This window comes from Capra hircus, chromosome 21 (assembly GCF_001704415.2).
Source record: "Capra hircus breed San Clemente chromosome 21, ASM170441v1, whole genome shotgun sequence".
Taxonomy (NCBI): Eukaryota; Metazoa; Chordata; class Mammalia; order Artiodactyla; family Bovidae; genus Capra; species Capra hircus.
Window position 1 is genome coordinate 44,761,460 of NC_030828.1, and position 17,702 is coordinate 44,779,161.

Here is a 17,702-nt window from a genome sequence, read left to right on the forward strand (position 1 = left end):
TATAGGTGGAAGCAAAATTCGCCTTCGAGGCTCTTATTTCAAGGTATCTTGGCTAGATCGCCATCCATAAAAGAAATGCAATACGTAGCATCAATCTTTCATTAAAAAACATGTTTTCAGCAATCACATCTCAAGTCTTTGAAGCACACTACGAAGCCGCTCATATTTCAGAAGTACTGAAACCAAGGTCTGGGAATGACTGCCCGGGATGCAGTTGGTGAGCGGCTGCGTGAAGATTCCGAAGTCAGGCTCCCGGTAGAGGTACGAGACATGACGTCACTGGTGGTGCCAGGCGGCGAGCTCCGGACTTGGGCCGGGCCGGAAACCCTGCAGCATAACGCCCCGCCCCTCCTTGCCCCGCCCCGCAGTTGTGCAGTCTAGGCCGTTTCTGGCAAAGCCCGGGGTGCCCAGCCGGATGGGCGGGGCGCCAGTAGCCCAGCCCCACACAAGCCCCACCCAACGCCTCCCTGCCCCGCCCCTCCCGCCGAGGCGTGGCGGGGCGCGGCGCTAGGCGGGCCCTGCCGGTGAGTCCCACTTAGCGACCTCTGGCTCGGTCCGCAGCTGGGCGGGGAGGCAGAGGATGGAATTGGGCTTATCGACCATAACCTTGTATCTCGCCAGCGCCAGCAGTCCTGTGGCGGCGACAGCGATGGAGCGGGAGCCAGCGAGCCGTGAGGAGGGAGAAACCGTGAATGCCTCGGGAGCTGCGGCCGCCCGGCCGTTCAGGGAATCGGCACAGCAGGTAGGTGGGGCCGCAGACGGTTGCGACAGCCCCGAGGCTGAGTGAGGCCAGAGAGTCCCGCCTCCTGTCTGCCTAGTCCGCCGCCTGCCCTTTTGGGCCGCCCGGCCTTCCTTCGAGCAGGCCGTCTGCCGGAGGTTCCGTATGGAGCTCTTCACGGTGTTCCTGCCTCTGAGCGTCGGCTGGAGGGAAGGGGCGAACGCTCCTTTAGTCGCGGCGCAGCTGGGCAACCCCTCCGCTGACAGCGCCGCAGACTCCAGAGAGGCCTCGAGTGTCGCGGAGTGAGGTTGCGGCTTCGGGTCTGCGATAGCTAGAGGGAAGGCGTGTACCCGAAAGGCTGTTCTTGGAGTAGCTGGAAGCCAGGTGGCCATGGCTACAGTCACTTCTCAGCCTCTCCTTTTGGGAGCGCCTTACTCGGCATCTGCTCTTTGGTTCGCAGATAGCAGCTAGGTAATATGCGTTTACAGGCTTTCCCCCCGCATTTAAACCTTATTACTTGTGCACAAGGTGTACGTTTATCCCCATTTCACCAGCGAGGTAACTAAGGCCCAGAGCTGCGCTGTCCAATAGACCTAATGCTATCTGCATTTTAAGTTGTATTTTCATTTAAAAACTGAAAAGAAACCAGTGAAATTAATTTTGATATTCTATTTAGCCCAGTTTGTAAAAAAAAAAACAAAACTTGCAATTTATATGACAGTTACCACTGAGATATTTCATTGTCTCTCTGTGCTAGGCTGAAATCCTTTGTGTATTTCAACACATCTCCTCTTGAACTAGCCACATTTCAAGTGAGCCTTAGCCACACGTGGTTAACTTATAATAATATAAGTTTAGAGCATTGGGTAAGGTTTGGAGGTTTGTTTTGTTTTGGATTTCGTGTCTGAAATAGTAGTAGTAGGATCTTTGGCCAAGTAAAGCTAATGAAGGAATGGCTTTACCTGAAACCAGCTCGTGTGCTCGCTCAGTCGTGTGCGGAGTCGTGCTAAGCTCTTTGGGACCCCATGGACTGTAGCCCGGCAGGCTCCTCTCTCCATGGAATTTTCCAGGCAAGAATACTGAGGCAGGTTGCCATTTCTCACTCCAGGGAAGAAACCAGCCCAGGAGTATACAGTTTTGATGTCAAAAACCCGAGTTGCTTCTGTGTAAAATCTTCCCTTCCTCAGTGAGAGCAGAGCTTTTGAGTGGCTTCATTTTTAAGAATAATTACCTGAACATAAGACATTTCCCCCAAACTGCAGATTCCTGGAGAATGGTGCCCAAATGTTTGTTCTAATATTATAAGTAGTTTGCCTTAAAAAAAAGTTGTCCAGAGGCTAGACTATATTTGGAGTTGTTTTTTCTCCTGCTTAGAAAGGAGGAAGGTAACCTGCAAGAAGGAATTCGAGGGTAACGCTAGATGGTTACAAAGCCACGTGTCATGTTCAGTTGCTCTTGTTGACAGGAGGTATACTTGAGCTGACCCTTTGAGTCCGCAGCGTTTGATGTGTTTTCCATTTGATTTTTCCTTCTGTTACTGGAATTGTTTCGGTCCCGATTTCAGCTTTAAGTCTCTCTAGTAGCAAAGTATACATATACCTGTACTGATTTTCCAGAAGAATGTTGGAAGAGGCTCTTTGTTGCAACTTAGTACTGTTATGTTATTTTTGCACTCTTGGTTAAAAAATAATAAAATAAATATTGAAACGTAAAGAAGGCCCATAGAGCAAAGAGGCAAAAATCATAGGGATCCCCCCCATCACCCGTTTCTAACATTCACTTTCCCCAAAAGTAACTGTTAGGTTTCTGGTGTATTCTTTCTGGGATTGCCTGTGCATATATAATCTTGTTATACACAAGTGGGTTCATATATACACACAGTTTTCTAACTTTCCCTTTGTGCTTTCTCATGCACATTCCTGTAGCAGAGATGTTTCCGGGAACCCCAGACCTATGCCCAGTTGACCACAGAAAGAGGGGAGAAGCCACTGAGGTGGAGACTTGGGTGGAAGGAGAGCCTGCCATCCTCTGTTTATCAGAACTGAGAAATCCCAAGGGTCATGTCGGGAAGGAAGTAAGAGAAAAGAGCTTGGGTCTGTGTTTAGAATTTGGCTTCAAACCAGGCCATTCAGCATCTTCTCCAACTCGACTTTTAAGCAGAATCTCAGCTTCAGTATTATTAAAGGAGTTAAAATTTCAGTACTACTTGTTCATTTGTTTTATTAGCACCCCTGCTACCAAGCACGATGTGCCAGGAGCTGTAGGCTAAAGGATATAGCAGTGAAGGATACACACTGTGCCTACTTCCATGTTGCTGATCACCTATCTAGGGAAGATGATGCAGAATAAATTCCAAGCATAATACATGTTTTTAAGAAGTTCTGGGTACTATGGGAGTATATAAAAAGACAATTGCCGTTGAAAACAGGCCAAAGAAATAAGATAAGCAGATTTAAACAGTACAGTTAACCATGAAAGATAATAAAATGTTAATTGACATTGCAGTTCATAATTTCCTGGTGTTAGAAAATTGTTTTGTCAGATCATTGGCATTTGTTGAAATGGAGTTTGTGTAGTTGGCAGTGACAGTTTTGTTACCAGCAGGCTTATTGTTTATCTGTAAAAATGAAACCTTTGCAAATTCAGAGAATAGCTTTCATAATTGTTGGAAATTTTGAATCAAATTATTTTCTGGTTGGTTTTACCTATCAGTATCTCCCTTAACTAACTCCCACTCCACCTCCTTGCCAAGCAGAGGTTGGAATCACATGGCATAGGTTCTTTCACAGATATTTTTTTCTACTTGATAATCTGGTTCCTTAAGATGAGGGATCGACAAACCAGAGCCTGTGGGCGGCCAGATCCCACCAGCCACTGACTTGTATAAAGTTTTATTGGAACATAGCCCATTCATTATGTATTGTCCATGGCTGCTTTTGCAGAGTTCAGTAATTGTGACGGAGATTACATGGCCCTCAGAGCCTAAAACATTTACCATCTTTCCTTCGTGGGAAAAGTTTACTCATTCCTATTTAAGCTGTTATACCTAAAGCTTGGGTTTTACTGTATCAAAAATGAATATTTTCAAAGAAAACTTGAGTGAAAATCTCTTTAATAAAGATCTTTATATGGAATGTGATGATTAGAATAAATAAAATGCCTTTTGAAATTGCATATGATGTATAGAGTACTCAAAGTTCTGTTTGTACTTAACTAACTTTGGCATTAGAATGAAAAAATGTGACTCATGTTTCAGCCTTCCTCTTTGTAGTTTTTTTTTTTAATCTTTTTGAAAAAAAATATAGCCAAGAGTCAGTTAATGGAGTTAGATAAGTTTATACCAGTTATTATGACCCAGCCAGAATGTTTTTATTCATTAAAGCTGTCTAAAGAAGACAAAATAGTTAAACCAGTGAGAGACACCCTTTCTCCTTTGCCTGTGTCTTAGAAAAGAAAACTTAAACCAATGAGACATTGCTAGAGGGAGAATGAAAACCTTCAGCTCTGATGGGAGTCGGGTGGGGATGGAATAAGGCATCATGATGGGCTACAAAAGGTCTCAACTCTGTTCATTGATTGGGACTGGTGCTTTAGCATCAGATCCACCCAATTCATATGATGACTGGAGATCTAACCCAGCTCCTCTGACTTTTCCTTGCCTATAAAATCTTGGTCCAAAAGAAGACATTGGTGTCAGGACAAGCATAAACCAAATTTCATGTGAAGGTGGAAAAAATGAGATTGGGTAGGAACGGCTCACCATGCTTAGGGATTGGTGGTAGAAGAAAGATGGTGTGGGTGGGCCATTTGTTGTCCATCTTATTTATGGAAACTATAAAGAGGTGGTTTTCCTTTATTAAAGACTAGGATATATTTGAAACCTCAGGACAGCTAGGGAGAATTGTGGTTTTGTTTTTTCAGGTTATTTTATAGATAGGCCATGTTGTCAAGATTTTTATCTCAGTTCTACATCAGTTATAGTTGCTGTCAGTGATGTTCACATGTGTCATGGAACAACGCATGGATTCTTTGGGTTGGATAAGCTGCTGCTGCTAAGTTGCTTCAGTCATGTCCGACTCTGTGCGACCCCAGAGACCCCGGCAGCCCACCAGGCTCCCCTGTCCTTGGGATTATCCAGGCAAGAACACTGGAGTGGGTTGCCATTTCCTTCTCCAATGCATGAAAGTGAAAAGTGAAAGTGAAGTCCTCAGTTGTGTCCGACTCCTAGCGACCCCATGGACTGCAGGCTGCCAGGCTCCTCCGATATACCTGGATTCAAATCCTGGCCTATGACTAAACTTACCTTTGGAAAGTGAAGGAAAGAGAAGAACCATATCTGTTTTCTAAGAAGGACTTTAGAGGGTTAATAGGAAATAATTCATAAGAATAAAGTTACTTATACTTGCATAACTGGGCAATTCTGGGCAAGTCCATCCATTATTTTATCAGTGCAACTCCATGTCTTTGCAGGTGCAATTCAAAAAACTTTCCTAGGTTTGAACAACAATCATGGGTTTAAATTATGTGTTGGCATATCTCCAACCGTAAGAATCCTTATCATCGTACTCAGTCACATATGACTTTGCAACCCCGTGGACTGTGATCTGTCCTGAAGTGGGCTGCCATTTCCTCCTCCAGGGAATCTTCCTGATCCAGGGATCAAACTCGTGTCTCCTACGTCTCCTGCATTAGCAGATGGAATCCACCTGCCAATGCAGGAAATGTGAGTTTGATCCCTGGGTCGGGAACCTCCCTTGGAGAAGGGAGGCAACCTCCCTTGGAGAAGGAGATGGCAACCAACTCTAGTATTCTTGCCTGGGAAATCCCATGGACAGAAAAGCCTGGCAAGCTGCAGTCCCTGGGGTCACAAAGAATCCTTATGGAGGATGAAATTTTTGAACTCTGGACTCAGTCCTGGACAGTCCCACCAACATGAAGTCTAAGCATGGTAGTCATTTTAGGTTTAGGTTTAAATTTGAACCAGTAATACAGAAACATATTCTCATCACGAAAATAAAACAACAAAACACACAAAGCATGAAAAGCCCACTTGACCACTCCTTTACCTGTACCTCCTTCTCCATCTTTATACCTAACCCGAAGGGTAACCAGTGTTGTCAGATTTTTCTTTACAATTACGTGTGCTGTGCTCTTTTGAAATCTCCTTATTAAGAAGATACAAGAGAGGCTTTCTTAGGAATTTAAACTTGGGACAAGATGACAGGGAAAAGCTCGTCATCCTCTCCCACAAAATGCGTTTGCTCTAAGTTTTGGAACATTGGCTGTATGTATGAGGTAAAATTAGTGTTTCTTTAAGAATGAAGTTTGGATATAATTAGAATTCCTTAGACAATTATAGTTTTAAAATTTGTAGAAACATTTTTACTATCAAGAAAACTGTTGTCCTGTATGTATTAGTGCCTGAGAAGTCTGGAAGTTCTCATATAGAACACTGATGGCCTGCTTTCCAGATTTGGTTTACAAATGAGTTTTATTTGACCTGCACCGTGCTTTAAAGTTTTTCAGTTTTAATGTCTTTAGTTGGGGCATGCTTTTGTTTAAAGCTCTACTCTTCATCTATAGTAGTATTTACTCATTTTTGGTACCTGCTTGAACCTAAAAGGCATTTGAATTTGGGACTTCTGTTTTGTGAAAAGGAGAGGTTCAGAATTAAGCTGAACTGGTTTTGGTTTGCTCACACATAGCTTAACTCAAATCTAAAGACTTACCAGGGTTACCTAATACAAATTGTTTTTCTATACTACATATCTAACATATGTATATGTATCTGTATGATTTTCCTTTGATATTACACATTAATTCCTTCATAATTCTTTAAAATTATTGATGTCCAGCATATCTTCACATATTATACAGCATTGGAATTGCTGTGACCTGAAGTGTACTGCTTGATTTCTAAGCTTTTGACTTAAAAAGTTTAATTGGTTAAGTTTTATTTTTTAACCTTGGATGTGAGTGTGCAGAGGTTTGCTTTATTATTCAGTTCGTTAAACCCTTCATTTTTGCTGTTGCTATTCTTTTGTGTGTGTGACCTGTCTTATTTTTTAAAAACTGTTTATAGACTGGCTTATATTTCTTTATTCCCTAAATAAAGCAACCCAAAATAATTTTTTTTTTGGTTATATGGAAGAAAATTAATCTCACTTGAAACTCTCCTTTTCCTGATTTATTATTGACATTAGATGAGTAATGAAAGAGGCTTTGAAAATGTAGAACTGGGAGTCATAGGAAAAAAGAAGAAAGTCCCAAGGAGAGTCATCCACTTTGTTAGCGGTGAAACAATGGAAGAGTACAGCACAGATGAAGATGAAGTCGACAGCCTGCAGAAGAAAGATGTTCTGCCTCCTGTTGATCCGGTAGGTTTGAGACTGATGATCCTTTTGTCAGTGGGTTTTGTTCTAGCTGATTTGTTTCCCTTAAACACTGAATGGAAGGAACCATTTGCTGTTGCTGCTGCTGCTAAGTTGTTTCAGTCGTGTCTGACTCTATGAGACCCCATAGATGGCAGCCCACCAGGCTCCCCTGTCCCTGGGGTTCTCCAGGCAAGAACACTGGAGTGGGTTGCCATTTCCTTCTCCAGTGCAGGAAAGTGAAAAGTGAAAGTGAAGTCGTTCAGTCCTTTGAGACCCCATGGACTGCAGCCTACCAGGCTCCTCCATCCATGGGATAGGTTTAAATAAACTAAATTCTGGTTATAACATTGTGTTATGATTTTGGTAGAAACCAGTATGTTTACACAGTATGGATGGACCTCTTGCCTATCTTGAGTAGCGTGAATAGTCTATTTTTGAGAGTCAGAAGTTTTTTGCCAGCATGGATAGGTTTCTTTCAGATTTACTTCACTAAGCAGAGTGCTTGAATTCCTGTCCCTTTGTATTAAATGTTATATACCACTGATGGTGTCACTTCTTTTTTATATTGCCTCAAGTTTTGATTAGAATATAGGAGTGTATAGTTCTTAACTCTGTGTTCCTCACCAGCTGAACTTAAGAATTTCTAAACTATAAAAGATGTGACTATAAAATTACGATTAGTTGTACATTTCTTAAAAGGGAATGTTGCCCTTCTAAGTAGTCATTTTGAGAGTTCAGTTGCCGAAATATTTACTGACTTTTTAAAAGGTACTGTTTTAGGTGCTGGTGATGCAGCAATGGGCAGTATAAATTTCTGCTCTTACACCAGTAGACAGAGCATAATAAGCAATATATAATTATCAGACTGTGGAGAGTTCTATGAAGAAAATAAAGCGGAGTAGCAGAACTAAGAAGTATTCATTTAGATTTGGTTTAAAAAAATGTTACTACTAGTTTTTCTTCAGATTTGGTTCTAATAAATAAATTTTAGTTATTAAAAAAATCAGATGCAGATTCTCTATTGTAGCAAATATTCAAAGGACTGTAAAACAGTATACTTTGAAGGCAATTCCAAATGCATGCAGAATATTGTAGAAGTGTTTCCTGCAGTGGTAGAGCTGTTGGGTGGAGTGTTCTCTAGATGTCTGTTAGGTCTGGTTGCTTTATAGTGTTCTTCGTCTTCGGTTGCCTCTTTGATCTGCTGCCTAGTTGCCCTATTCATTATTGAAAATGGAGTGTTGGCGTCTCCAACTGTTATTGTTGAATTGTCTATTTTTCCCCTCATTTCTGTCAGTTTCTTTTTCCGTCTATTAAAATTTTCATTTCAGTTATTGTACTTTTTCAACACCAGAATTTTCATCTGGTTCTATTTTATAATTTCTCTTCATTGATACTCTGTATTTGATGTGACGTTGCTATCATACCTTCCCTTATTCCTTTGTGTGTGTGTGTGTGTGTGTGTGTGTGTGTATGTGTGTGTGTGTGTGAGTCGCTCAGTCGTATCCGACACTTTGTGACCCTGTGGACTGTATTTCACCAGGCTCCTCTGTCCATGGTCTTCTCCAGGCAAGAATACTGGAGCGGGTTGCAATTCCTTTCTCCAGGGGATCTTCCTGACCCAGGAACCTGCGTCTCCCTCACTGCAGGCAGATTCTTTACCATCTGAGCCACTAGGGAAGCCCTATGGTTTCCGTAATTCTTTGAACATACTTATAAAGGCTACTTTGAGTTCTTCCTGTTAAATCCAATGTCTGATCACTCTCACAAGTAGTTTTGTTGTCTGCTTTTTTCATTTTCTTCCCAGTGTATGGGTCATGCTTTCCCATCTCTTTCCATGTCTCATACTTTTTGGTTTGAAACTAGACATGTTAGATAATATATTGTAACAACTCTGGGTGGGCCCCTCTCCCTCTTCCCAAATCTCCACTACCCAGGATCTTGATTTTGTTGTAATATTTGCTTGTTTATTTGTCTAGTCAGTTGATGGGTTCTTCTAACGAATTCTGTTTCCTCACTTGCTGTTCTCTGCTTCAAACTAGCTGATCAACTACAGTTGATCCTGTATCTTGATAGAATTGAAGAATTTCTTCCCAAGTACCTTTTACCGAAATCTTCACTGATTATGAGAGTACTCTTAAGCTTGGACTTTTCCACTTCTGTTGCAGATGAAGTCAGTTCACATGGGCAGAAATTAGGAGCAATCTGTCTGATGGCCTGCTTTTCCTCCTGGGGAAAATCTCTTAGGTAGAGCTCCAGAAGTGGGGGGTAGGGATAGTAGTGCATTTCTCTGTGACCCCCCCCCTACTTTGGGAGCTGAATGCTCAGTTGAGGCTGGGAGCGGAAGCCTTAGGTCATGGCTCATCTCTTCTGGCGTGGAACCACTGGCTAATGAACTGGGGTCAGTACCCCAGTATTCTCGCTTGCACCATGCTTAAGGTAGAGCCTCCGTTATGTAAGTGGAAGCTGATGGAAGAAGGGAGCCCTCCTCTGTCAACCGCACTCACCTGGAAGTTAGTCTCAGGAATAGATGGCTTCTGGGCAGGTTGAGAAATGCTGATTAATGTCCCATTCTTCCTGGAAAGAAAAGCCTCTAGTTGGAATCTGGGGGTAGAAGGAGTCCTCTGTTCTTAGTTGTACCAGTCTGAAGTGGAGTTTCCATTTCACTTTGCTGGGAAGGCCTGTGATCTTGGTTCATGTATTGCATACTCTCATTTTCTTATCACATTTTCCTTTATTTTCTTGATTAGTTGTTTACTCATTTGTCATATACCCTTCGGACCATTTCCAGAGGCTTTAAATGTTCATTTTAAATAATTTTCACCAGTTTCACTGGGTGGTGGGTCCTCAGGGTTCCTCTCACTGTTCTGCTGGAAGTCCCTATCCATTCTTAAAATTGTAAGTTACCCTGTATGTAACATGTCGTTGGAATTTATTTCAATTCTTATGCCTAAACTAAGACAAGAAACCTGGGTGATAAGAAACCTGTCTGTATTTCCTTCACCGGAAGGCAGCATGCTTAGTCTGAGCTGGTTTTCAGGTCTGGCCAGTCGTGGAGTAGTCACCTTGCTGTGGCCAAGACTGGACTCCCCCTGCGCTTCATGTTGTTCCCATCCCTCGACTACTGTAAATAATGCTGCAGTGAACCTGAGAGTGGAAATACCTCTTTGAGATGCTAATTTCAGTTCTTTTGGGTACTACCCAGAAGTGGGATTGCTAGATCATATGGTATTTCTATTTTTAATTTTCTGAGGAACCCTGCATACTGTTTTCCGTAATGGCTACACCATTTTGCATTCGCACCAACAGCAGCCAAGGGTTCCAGTTTCTCTGCATCCTCACCAACATTTGTTATCTTTTTTAGCAAAGTACCAATTATCCTCTCAGGTGTTAATCACTGAAGACAGATCTAGCTTCACTTAATGTGAAGAGCAGACTGTCCATTTTCTGTTTGTTTCTAATGCATCATAAATCTGAGAACAAAGAAGTTTGGGAAATGTATTGGCCTATGTTTAGATAGAAGATTTGTAGAGTTAAATCAGTTAAAGATAAGCCCAGGTATTTTAAATAAAGATTTAAGAATAATACTCCTGGCGTATGGTGCCTGATAGAAAGTAAGAAATGGAGACGTAGGTCTTTTTACAATTTTCCTTAGGTTTTTTACCTTAGATGTGTCTTAAGAATAGACATATTTCCAGTAATTCCTTTAACCTGTGGTATTTTTGTTGAGGATTCCTCAAATATGCATATATATGTGTATTTAACTATACACATTAAAAACTTTGATTATGCACATAATTGCTACCTATACAAATGGATTGATGCCTTTCATAATATAGTCAGAACTAAAAATTATCTGGGCTCAGTTTTGCGTATCAGATTTTAAAAAAGGAAAAGGATGTGGGACTTCCCTGGTGGTCCAGTGATTAGGACTCCACACTTCCACTGCAAGGGTATGGGTTCAGTCCCTGGTTGGGGACCTAAGGTACTGCATGATGCAAGGCATGGCCAAAATAATAAAAAATAAATAAAAAGGAAAAGGACAATATACTGTAATGAGGGTACAAGGGAATGGACAGTCTCATATATTACTAGTGAGTATTTATTGGTAAATTTTCTCTTGTGAAGTTTTACATTGTGAAGGGTGAGCTTTCCAAATGATTATATTTGGGGCCTAGTTTTTCTGCCTGTAGAAATCAAAGCATTTAAGAAATATGCTTAATATTTTCAATATAGTAAATGGGGAAACCAGCAGGATAGAAAAAAGTGTAATAATGTTGCAAAACACATGTATGCTTAGGTTTAAAAAGTTTTTCTAATTTTAATTAATTTTTGGCTGTGCCGAGTCTTTGTTGCTGCATGTGGGCTGTCTCTAGTTGCTAAGAGTGGGGGCTGCCCTCGAATTGCAGCGCTCAGGCTTCCCATTGCAAAGAGCGCAGGCTCTAGTCACGCAGGCTTCGGAAGTTGTGACACACAGGCTTAGTTGCTCTGCGGCATGTGGGATCTTCCAGGTCCAGGGATTGAACCTGCTGTGTCCCTGCATTGGCAGGCAGATTCTTAACCACTGGATCACCAGGAAGGTCCCAAGATAGCAAGGCTTAATAGTTCGTTATTAAGGAAGCAATGGATAGTTATTCAGGAAGAAATAGGTACTTAAATTTTAGAAGAAAAGAATGAATCTGCTAGAGTTTGCACCCATAAACGGGAAGTCTTGAAGACTCTAGATCTTGTGTCAGTTCTCCTTATCCAGTGTCTTAGCTCTGGAACAGGTTTGACCCATCGGTAGTTACAGTCTGGACGTTAGCAATTATTTTCTATAGAAACAACCTCAAGAGAATTGGTCCAGTGAGAAATACGTACTTTCCTTCAAAAACTTGCTGAATCTTTTTCTAAGTAATTTCTTGGCCCTATCACTTACTGTGTGTTATAGAAATTGGTTCCATTCCCTTTATTTCTGCACTGTCCCACTTGCTGTAAGACATACGTAGACACTAGTGTTAGAGCATATTAAACAGAGCCCCTGAACTAACCCTTATCCCACAAGAGAAATGCCTTCTGCTCTGAATATAGAAGATATAGCAGATTTGATCAGGGAGCCAGAAATATACAGTACTTTCTTGAATGTATTTGTTTGCTTGGACATCCATTCTTGTGTAAAGAGAGACTAAGGAGCTACCTTACTTGTGTGTCCTTTCAAAAATACTATCACCTACTTTTCATTTTGTTTTCTCCTTTGCTTTAGCCTGTCTGCCAAGTCTTACAGATATCCTTTTTAAATAATATTTGAAATATATGATGTTATTTTTTAAAATAATTTACCTGAGAACTTGATTAGACAGATAGTGTCCACTCAAAATGACTTGAAAGCCCTCAGGTGAAAATTCCTTAACCAGGAAGAAAGGAAATAACACTCAAATTGGCAACCTTGTCAGCTTCAGATATCAGGAAAGGATGATACTTCCATTTCATCAACAGAAAAGAAGCACTTTCTAGTGTCTACGGTTTTCAGTCTTACAGATATTCTTGTATTTGGTTTTTTAATGCCCTTGTAATCATCAGCATATCTTATCTAAGAAGATTACATATTAAGGCTTATCTTTTTCTCTCTGAGAAACCAATATGGAAACAATTACTAATGTATTTGATAGAGCGTACATCATGAGAAACGCTGGGCTGGAAGAAACACAAGCTGGAATCGAGATTGCCGGGAGAAATATCAATAACCTCAGATATGCAGATGACACCACCCTTATGGCAGGAAGTGAAGAGGAACTAAAAAGCTTCTAGATGAAAGTGAAAGATGAGAGTGAAAAAGTTGGCTTAAAGCTCAACATTCAGAAAATGAAGATCATGGCATCTGGTCTCATCACTTCATGGGAAATAGATGGGGAAACAGTGGAAACAGTGTCAGACTTTATTTTTGGGGGCTCCAAAATCACTGCAGATGGTGACTGCAGCCATGAAATTAAAAGACGCTTACTCCTTGGAAGAAAAGTTATGACCAACCTAGATAGCATATTATGAGCAAGCTAGATAGCATATTCAAAAGCAGAGACATTACCTTGCCGACTAAGGTCTATCTAGTCAAGGCTATGGTTTTTCCTGTGGTCAAGTATGGATGTGAGAATTGGACTGTGAAGAAGGCTGAGTGCCGAAGAATTGATGCTTTTGAACTGTGGTGTTGGAGAAGACTCTTGAGAGTCCCTTGGACTGCAAGGAGATCCAACCAGTCCATTCTGAAGGAGATCAGCCCTGGGATTTCTTTGGAAGGAATGATGCTAAAGCTGAAACTCCAGTACTTTGGCCACCTCATGCAAAGAGTTGACTCATTGGAAAAGACTCTGATGTTGGGAGGGTTTGGGGGCAGGAGGAGAAGGGGACAACTGAGGATGAGATGGCTGGATGGCATCACTAACTCGATGGATGTGAGTCTGAGTGAACTCCAGGAGTTGGTGATGGACAGGAAGGCCTGGCGTGCTGCGATTCATGGGGTCGCAGAGAGTCGGACACGACTGAGCGACTGAACTGACTGATGCTCTATACTGTGTTTTCTTTTCATAAACAAAAATATTGGTATATTGAAGCATGCTCCTGTGACCAGTTTCCTCCACAGAGGCAAACTGTCATCCATGTGTCAAGCTTTATAGAAGTATTCTATGGAATTACAGCACCAAGGTTAACTATGAGGTGTGTAGTGTGGATGGCAGTTTGCCAATGTTTCTAGCCTGCCAGTTATATGTTAAACTTTTCTTGGGTTGCATGGTCTAGTCCCTTTTTAATCTTTAAACAAAAAAACTCATCTTGCCACTTACTGGTTACTTATTTTCTTGCCATTAAAAGTTCATTTGATAGGCCCTCACTTATCCTTAATTTCTCTGAACCTCAGTTCACCACTAAACCAGAAGTGTGTTGTATGTATGATTCCTTAGATACCTTTCAATTGACTGTATACACACTCCGATGTGTTTCTGAACAATGAAGACAGGAAAAAAAAAAAAAAAGGCAGCAAGACAGGAGAAAGGAAGGCTCTGGATTACCAGTTTGTAAATATCAAGGTTGTGACTTACCAACTCCATTTCAGTGACTGCCACTTTTTTGGGTTATCCCATGGACTTAACGTAATGGTAGTTGTACAGGTGAATGTTAAATGCTTTTGTGACATTCTGTCTACAAAGCTTTTAATTTTTTTTAATTGGATTGTAGCCTATTTGTTATACTCTATAGAATATTCTATGTATCCACCAAGTATTTGACTGCTTCATCCTGGCCTAAATATATAGAATAAATTTAAGTATGAAGGTTGCTAACCTAACCTCTTGTTGCAGACAAAACTTACCTGGGGCCCCTACTTATGGTTTCACATGCTTCGTGCTGCCACATCCACCCTTTCAGGTATTGCTTTTTTGTTTGACTGTTGTATAACCAGTATCATATATTCCTAGAACAGGAACTTGGCCAAGTAGGGTGTTTCAGAAATGAAGGAAAAACAATGGGGAGTTTAGTCACGCCCTTCTCAGCAGCTAGCTAGCTACCATTGGAGATACTAATCTAACTTATACTTCACCTTAACACATTCTTCAGCTTCTGGATGTGCTTTGAAAAAAAAAAAAGGACTGAAAAACAGCTATACTCGTTTAGATACAGTTTTCATGTTTGTGAACATGAACAGAAAAGGTCTGTTAGCAGTTATTTTGCTGTTTTGCCATTTCGTTCCCTGACATTGTTTTCATTCGATTTGACTGCTTATTCCCAGCAATGTTATTGGGAGCCCGGAAGGAGCCACTAGTGTTTCTTGGGGAAATCAAGGAAGATACACAGATAAGATGTACTGAATGTTGATAATCTCTCCAAGGGCAGGGACTGTAAATTTTGTATTTCTATAGCGCTTTGCACATAGAAAGGGCTCAAGAAGTGTACATGGAATTATGTAAACCATTTGACTTTTGTATTTTTTTTATAACTTTTATATTTTTAGTTTGTGACTTTCTTGGAGAGAAGATTGCATCTGTTTTGGGCATCAGCACCCCAAAATACCAGTATGCAATTGATGAGTATTACCGGATGAAGAAGGAGGTGTGTCTCCTTTTTACATTTTCTTGATTGAGTTTCATTTGTTGTGGACTGAATGGGTTGCATAATGAAGACGTGTATCCTCTAGCTGTCCCAGAGGTAGCCTCCTTACACTAGGCATTTCATTCTAGTCACTCTTTATCAGATGAGCATACATTTTAGAATTTTGTAATACTTAGATTTTCCTAGGATCGATATGCACAACTAAGCTAGATTTCATTGTGCTGGGTACTGAAAGTGGGAGAAAAATACTGTCCATTTGGACATTTATGTTTCAACTATTCTTGCTACTTCTTTTTAGGAAGAAGAAGAAGAAGAAGAAAATAGGATGTCAGAAGAAGCAGAAAGACAATACCAACAAAATAAGCTGCAGGCTGATTCCATTGTTCAGTCCGATCAACCAGAAACACTGGCATCCAGTTCATTTGTGAATCTCAATTTTGAAATGGAGGGAGATTGTGAAGTAATTACAGAAAGCAAACAAAATCCAGTCTCTGTCCCTCTGTAGAATGAAATGACTGTCAGACTTCTAAGGTAGTTTTTATACCAGGAATTTTCACATTCTCTATTCAGTGGGTCTTGGGCCTTAATACAATTATTTATATTTTAAATTATTATCAGGAAAGGGAAGAATGTTTCTTTATTCTTAAGCTCTATCTAGCAAAAGCCAGATATGAAATTTGGATCTTTGTATTGTGCTTTTACTGTGTCAAATTAGTGCTTTGGTTTTAAAATGATCTTTAAAAAAGGTAAGGACATTCTAGAGCCTTAACCACCAACTAGGAGAAGTTAAATTATCAAGCTTGTCTTTGTGTAAGAAAAAAAAATGGATAAGTTGCTGATGAAGGCTAACTGGAGCTGATATTTGTGGCCTCAGATTAAAATGAGGATTTTTGCCCTAGATTTTCTCATGTTATGTCTTATATTTATATATCTAACCATTCATTTCATACTAAGGATGGTTTACTGAGCGTAATAAAAGGAGCACGATAAAAGCATTTTGAATTTTCTTTCCTTGAGACTTTATTTCATGGGAAGGTGATTGAGTTTGTAACACCAAATATTAAGATGGGTTTCCATTTCTTTTTTTTTTTCACTTTTTTTTTTTTTTTTGGGTTTCCATTTCTTAATGAAGGTTATTTAATCTTACTTTCTCTTTCAGTAATTTCGATTTAAATAACTAAGTTTGAACATGTTAAGAACACTAGTTATGGGATAAATTTATTAATGTATTTGTATTCGAATAGTAATACCTAGTGATTATCCACATAGCATTCTGGTTATGTCAATCATTCAATCCTGAATGCCTCCTCTGGGTCAAGTAGTTGCAGGGTCATATTGGGGGACAAATGAAGACTTAACCCTCTTGGGGTTCACTGTTAAATATTGTACAAGGTACAGTGGTGGCATAATTAAATTAACTGTCATTAACCACTTCGAAGTAGCAACAGTGGATGGTTTGCTTGACCTAGTTGGCTATCCCTGTACCCACTGTGCCATTAGCAGACCTCACAAAAGTATAATATGAAACTAATTTCGGAAATATTCCTGTATGTGTTCAGAATCTTATGAGGTATCTGTATGACTTTGATTTATAACTTACTGTAAGGAGAAATGTATATTTTAGATATGGGGCTGCTACAAACCTATTTGCAAACTTCAAGAGCCTTTAGAGATTAATCATTGTTAATAGTCTTCTAAATAGCATTAAGTTCAGTCTTAAATATATCTGCCTAAAGTATAGGTTCAAACAAATAACATAGGTGCATTGGGCTTATTATGGAAGTCTGTCTGTTAGCAGTGAGTATCTGGCCACTAAGTTCTTCAATTGAAATTTGAAGGATTTAGGCGAGATAATTCTTTATTTCGAATCCTCAGTTACATGGATTCATAGTACGGTGGTTCATGGCATGTGATGGTGATCTTTTTAGTCATGGGTATAAACTATATAATTTAGTGCTTAAAGGGTTAATCTTCAGATTATGTAATGTCATCATAAATTATAGTTTACCAGTAAAGAATGCTAATCTGATGTGTTCCCCTTGTTTTTATCTTCATTCAAGAAGATATTCAAACTCATATTTATTTGGGTATCCTGTAAAAGCAAGCATATCTAAAGGTGACCTGAATCTCCTCTCTCTAGAGGTACCAGATGTAAAAGAGTTGAGTCAGAAACTTTTGATTGTAGTAGAAGGAAGATAATGATTTATGAAGGCGTTACATTTCTTGAATTTTATTTTTACTTGTCCAACAGTGGCCAGTTTGTATGTTTATATAGATATTCACTGTGCCTTAAACTTTTATACTTTTTATTTATGCAGAGTATAAAATTTCCCATAAATGCATTAAATGGTTTTGTCTTATTTTTAAGCCTCTTTCACTTTTTCTTCCTTTCTAACCCTTTGGATAATTACTGTTCCTTCTGAATCATAGTTCATGCTATTCTACCCTCTTCTATTCTTTCATCTCTTAAAAACTAAACAGTATAATTGAGAATCTTTACACTTAATTAAATTCTCTAACAAAAAATCTTAACAAAATGC

At 40.0% G+C, this 17,702-nt stretch overlaps 1 protein-coding gene across 2 annotated transcripts; it reads left to right on the forward strand.

Annotated features, from left to right (window-relative positions):
- FAM177A1 (family with sequence similarity 177 member A1) lies at positions 265-17,522 on the forward strand. 2 transcript variants are annotated; one of them, XM_018066000.1, is made up of 6 exons: positions 265-524; positions 622-742; positions 6,922-7,095; positions 14,415-14,481; positions 15,065-15,162; positions 15,461-17,522. In XM_018066000.1, exons 2-6 carry the CDS (start codon positions 650-652, stop codon positions 15,665-15,667), a joined length of 639 nt encoding a protein of 212 aa, XP_017921489.1. In that variant the 5' UTR covers positions 265-524; positions 622-649; the 3' UTR covers positions 15,668-17,522. The 2 variants fall into 2 exon arrangements, with proteins under 2 accessions (XP_017921489.1, XP_017921488.1); XM_018065999.1 differs by having other exon boundaries at positions 265-742.

Coding starts and splice junctions, on each gene's coding strand:
- FAM177A1 (XM_018065999.1), top strand. CDS start 581: ATGGAATTGGGCTTATCGACCATAACCTTGTATCTCGCCAGCGCCAGC. Junction 7,096..14,414: donor TTCTGCCTCCTGTTGATCCG/GTAGGTTTGAGA, acceptor CTCTTGTTGCAG/ACAAAACTTACCTGGGGCCC. Junction 15,163..15,460: donor ATTACCGGATGAAGAAGGAG/GTGTGTCTCCTT, acceptor ACTTCTTTTTAG/GAAGAAGAAGAAGAAGAAGA.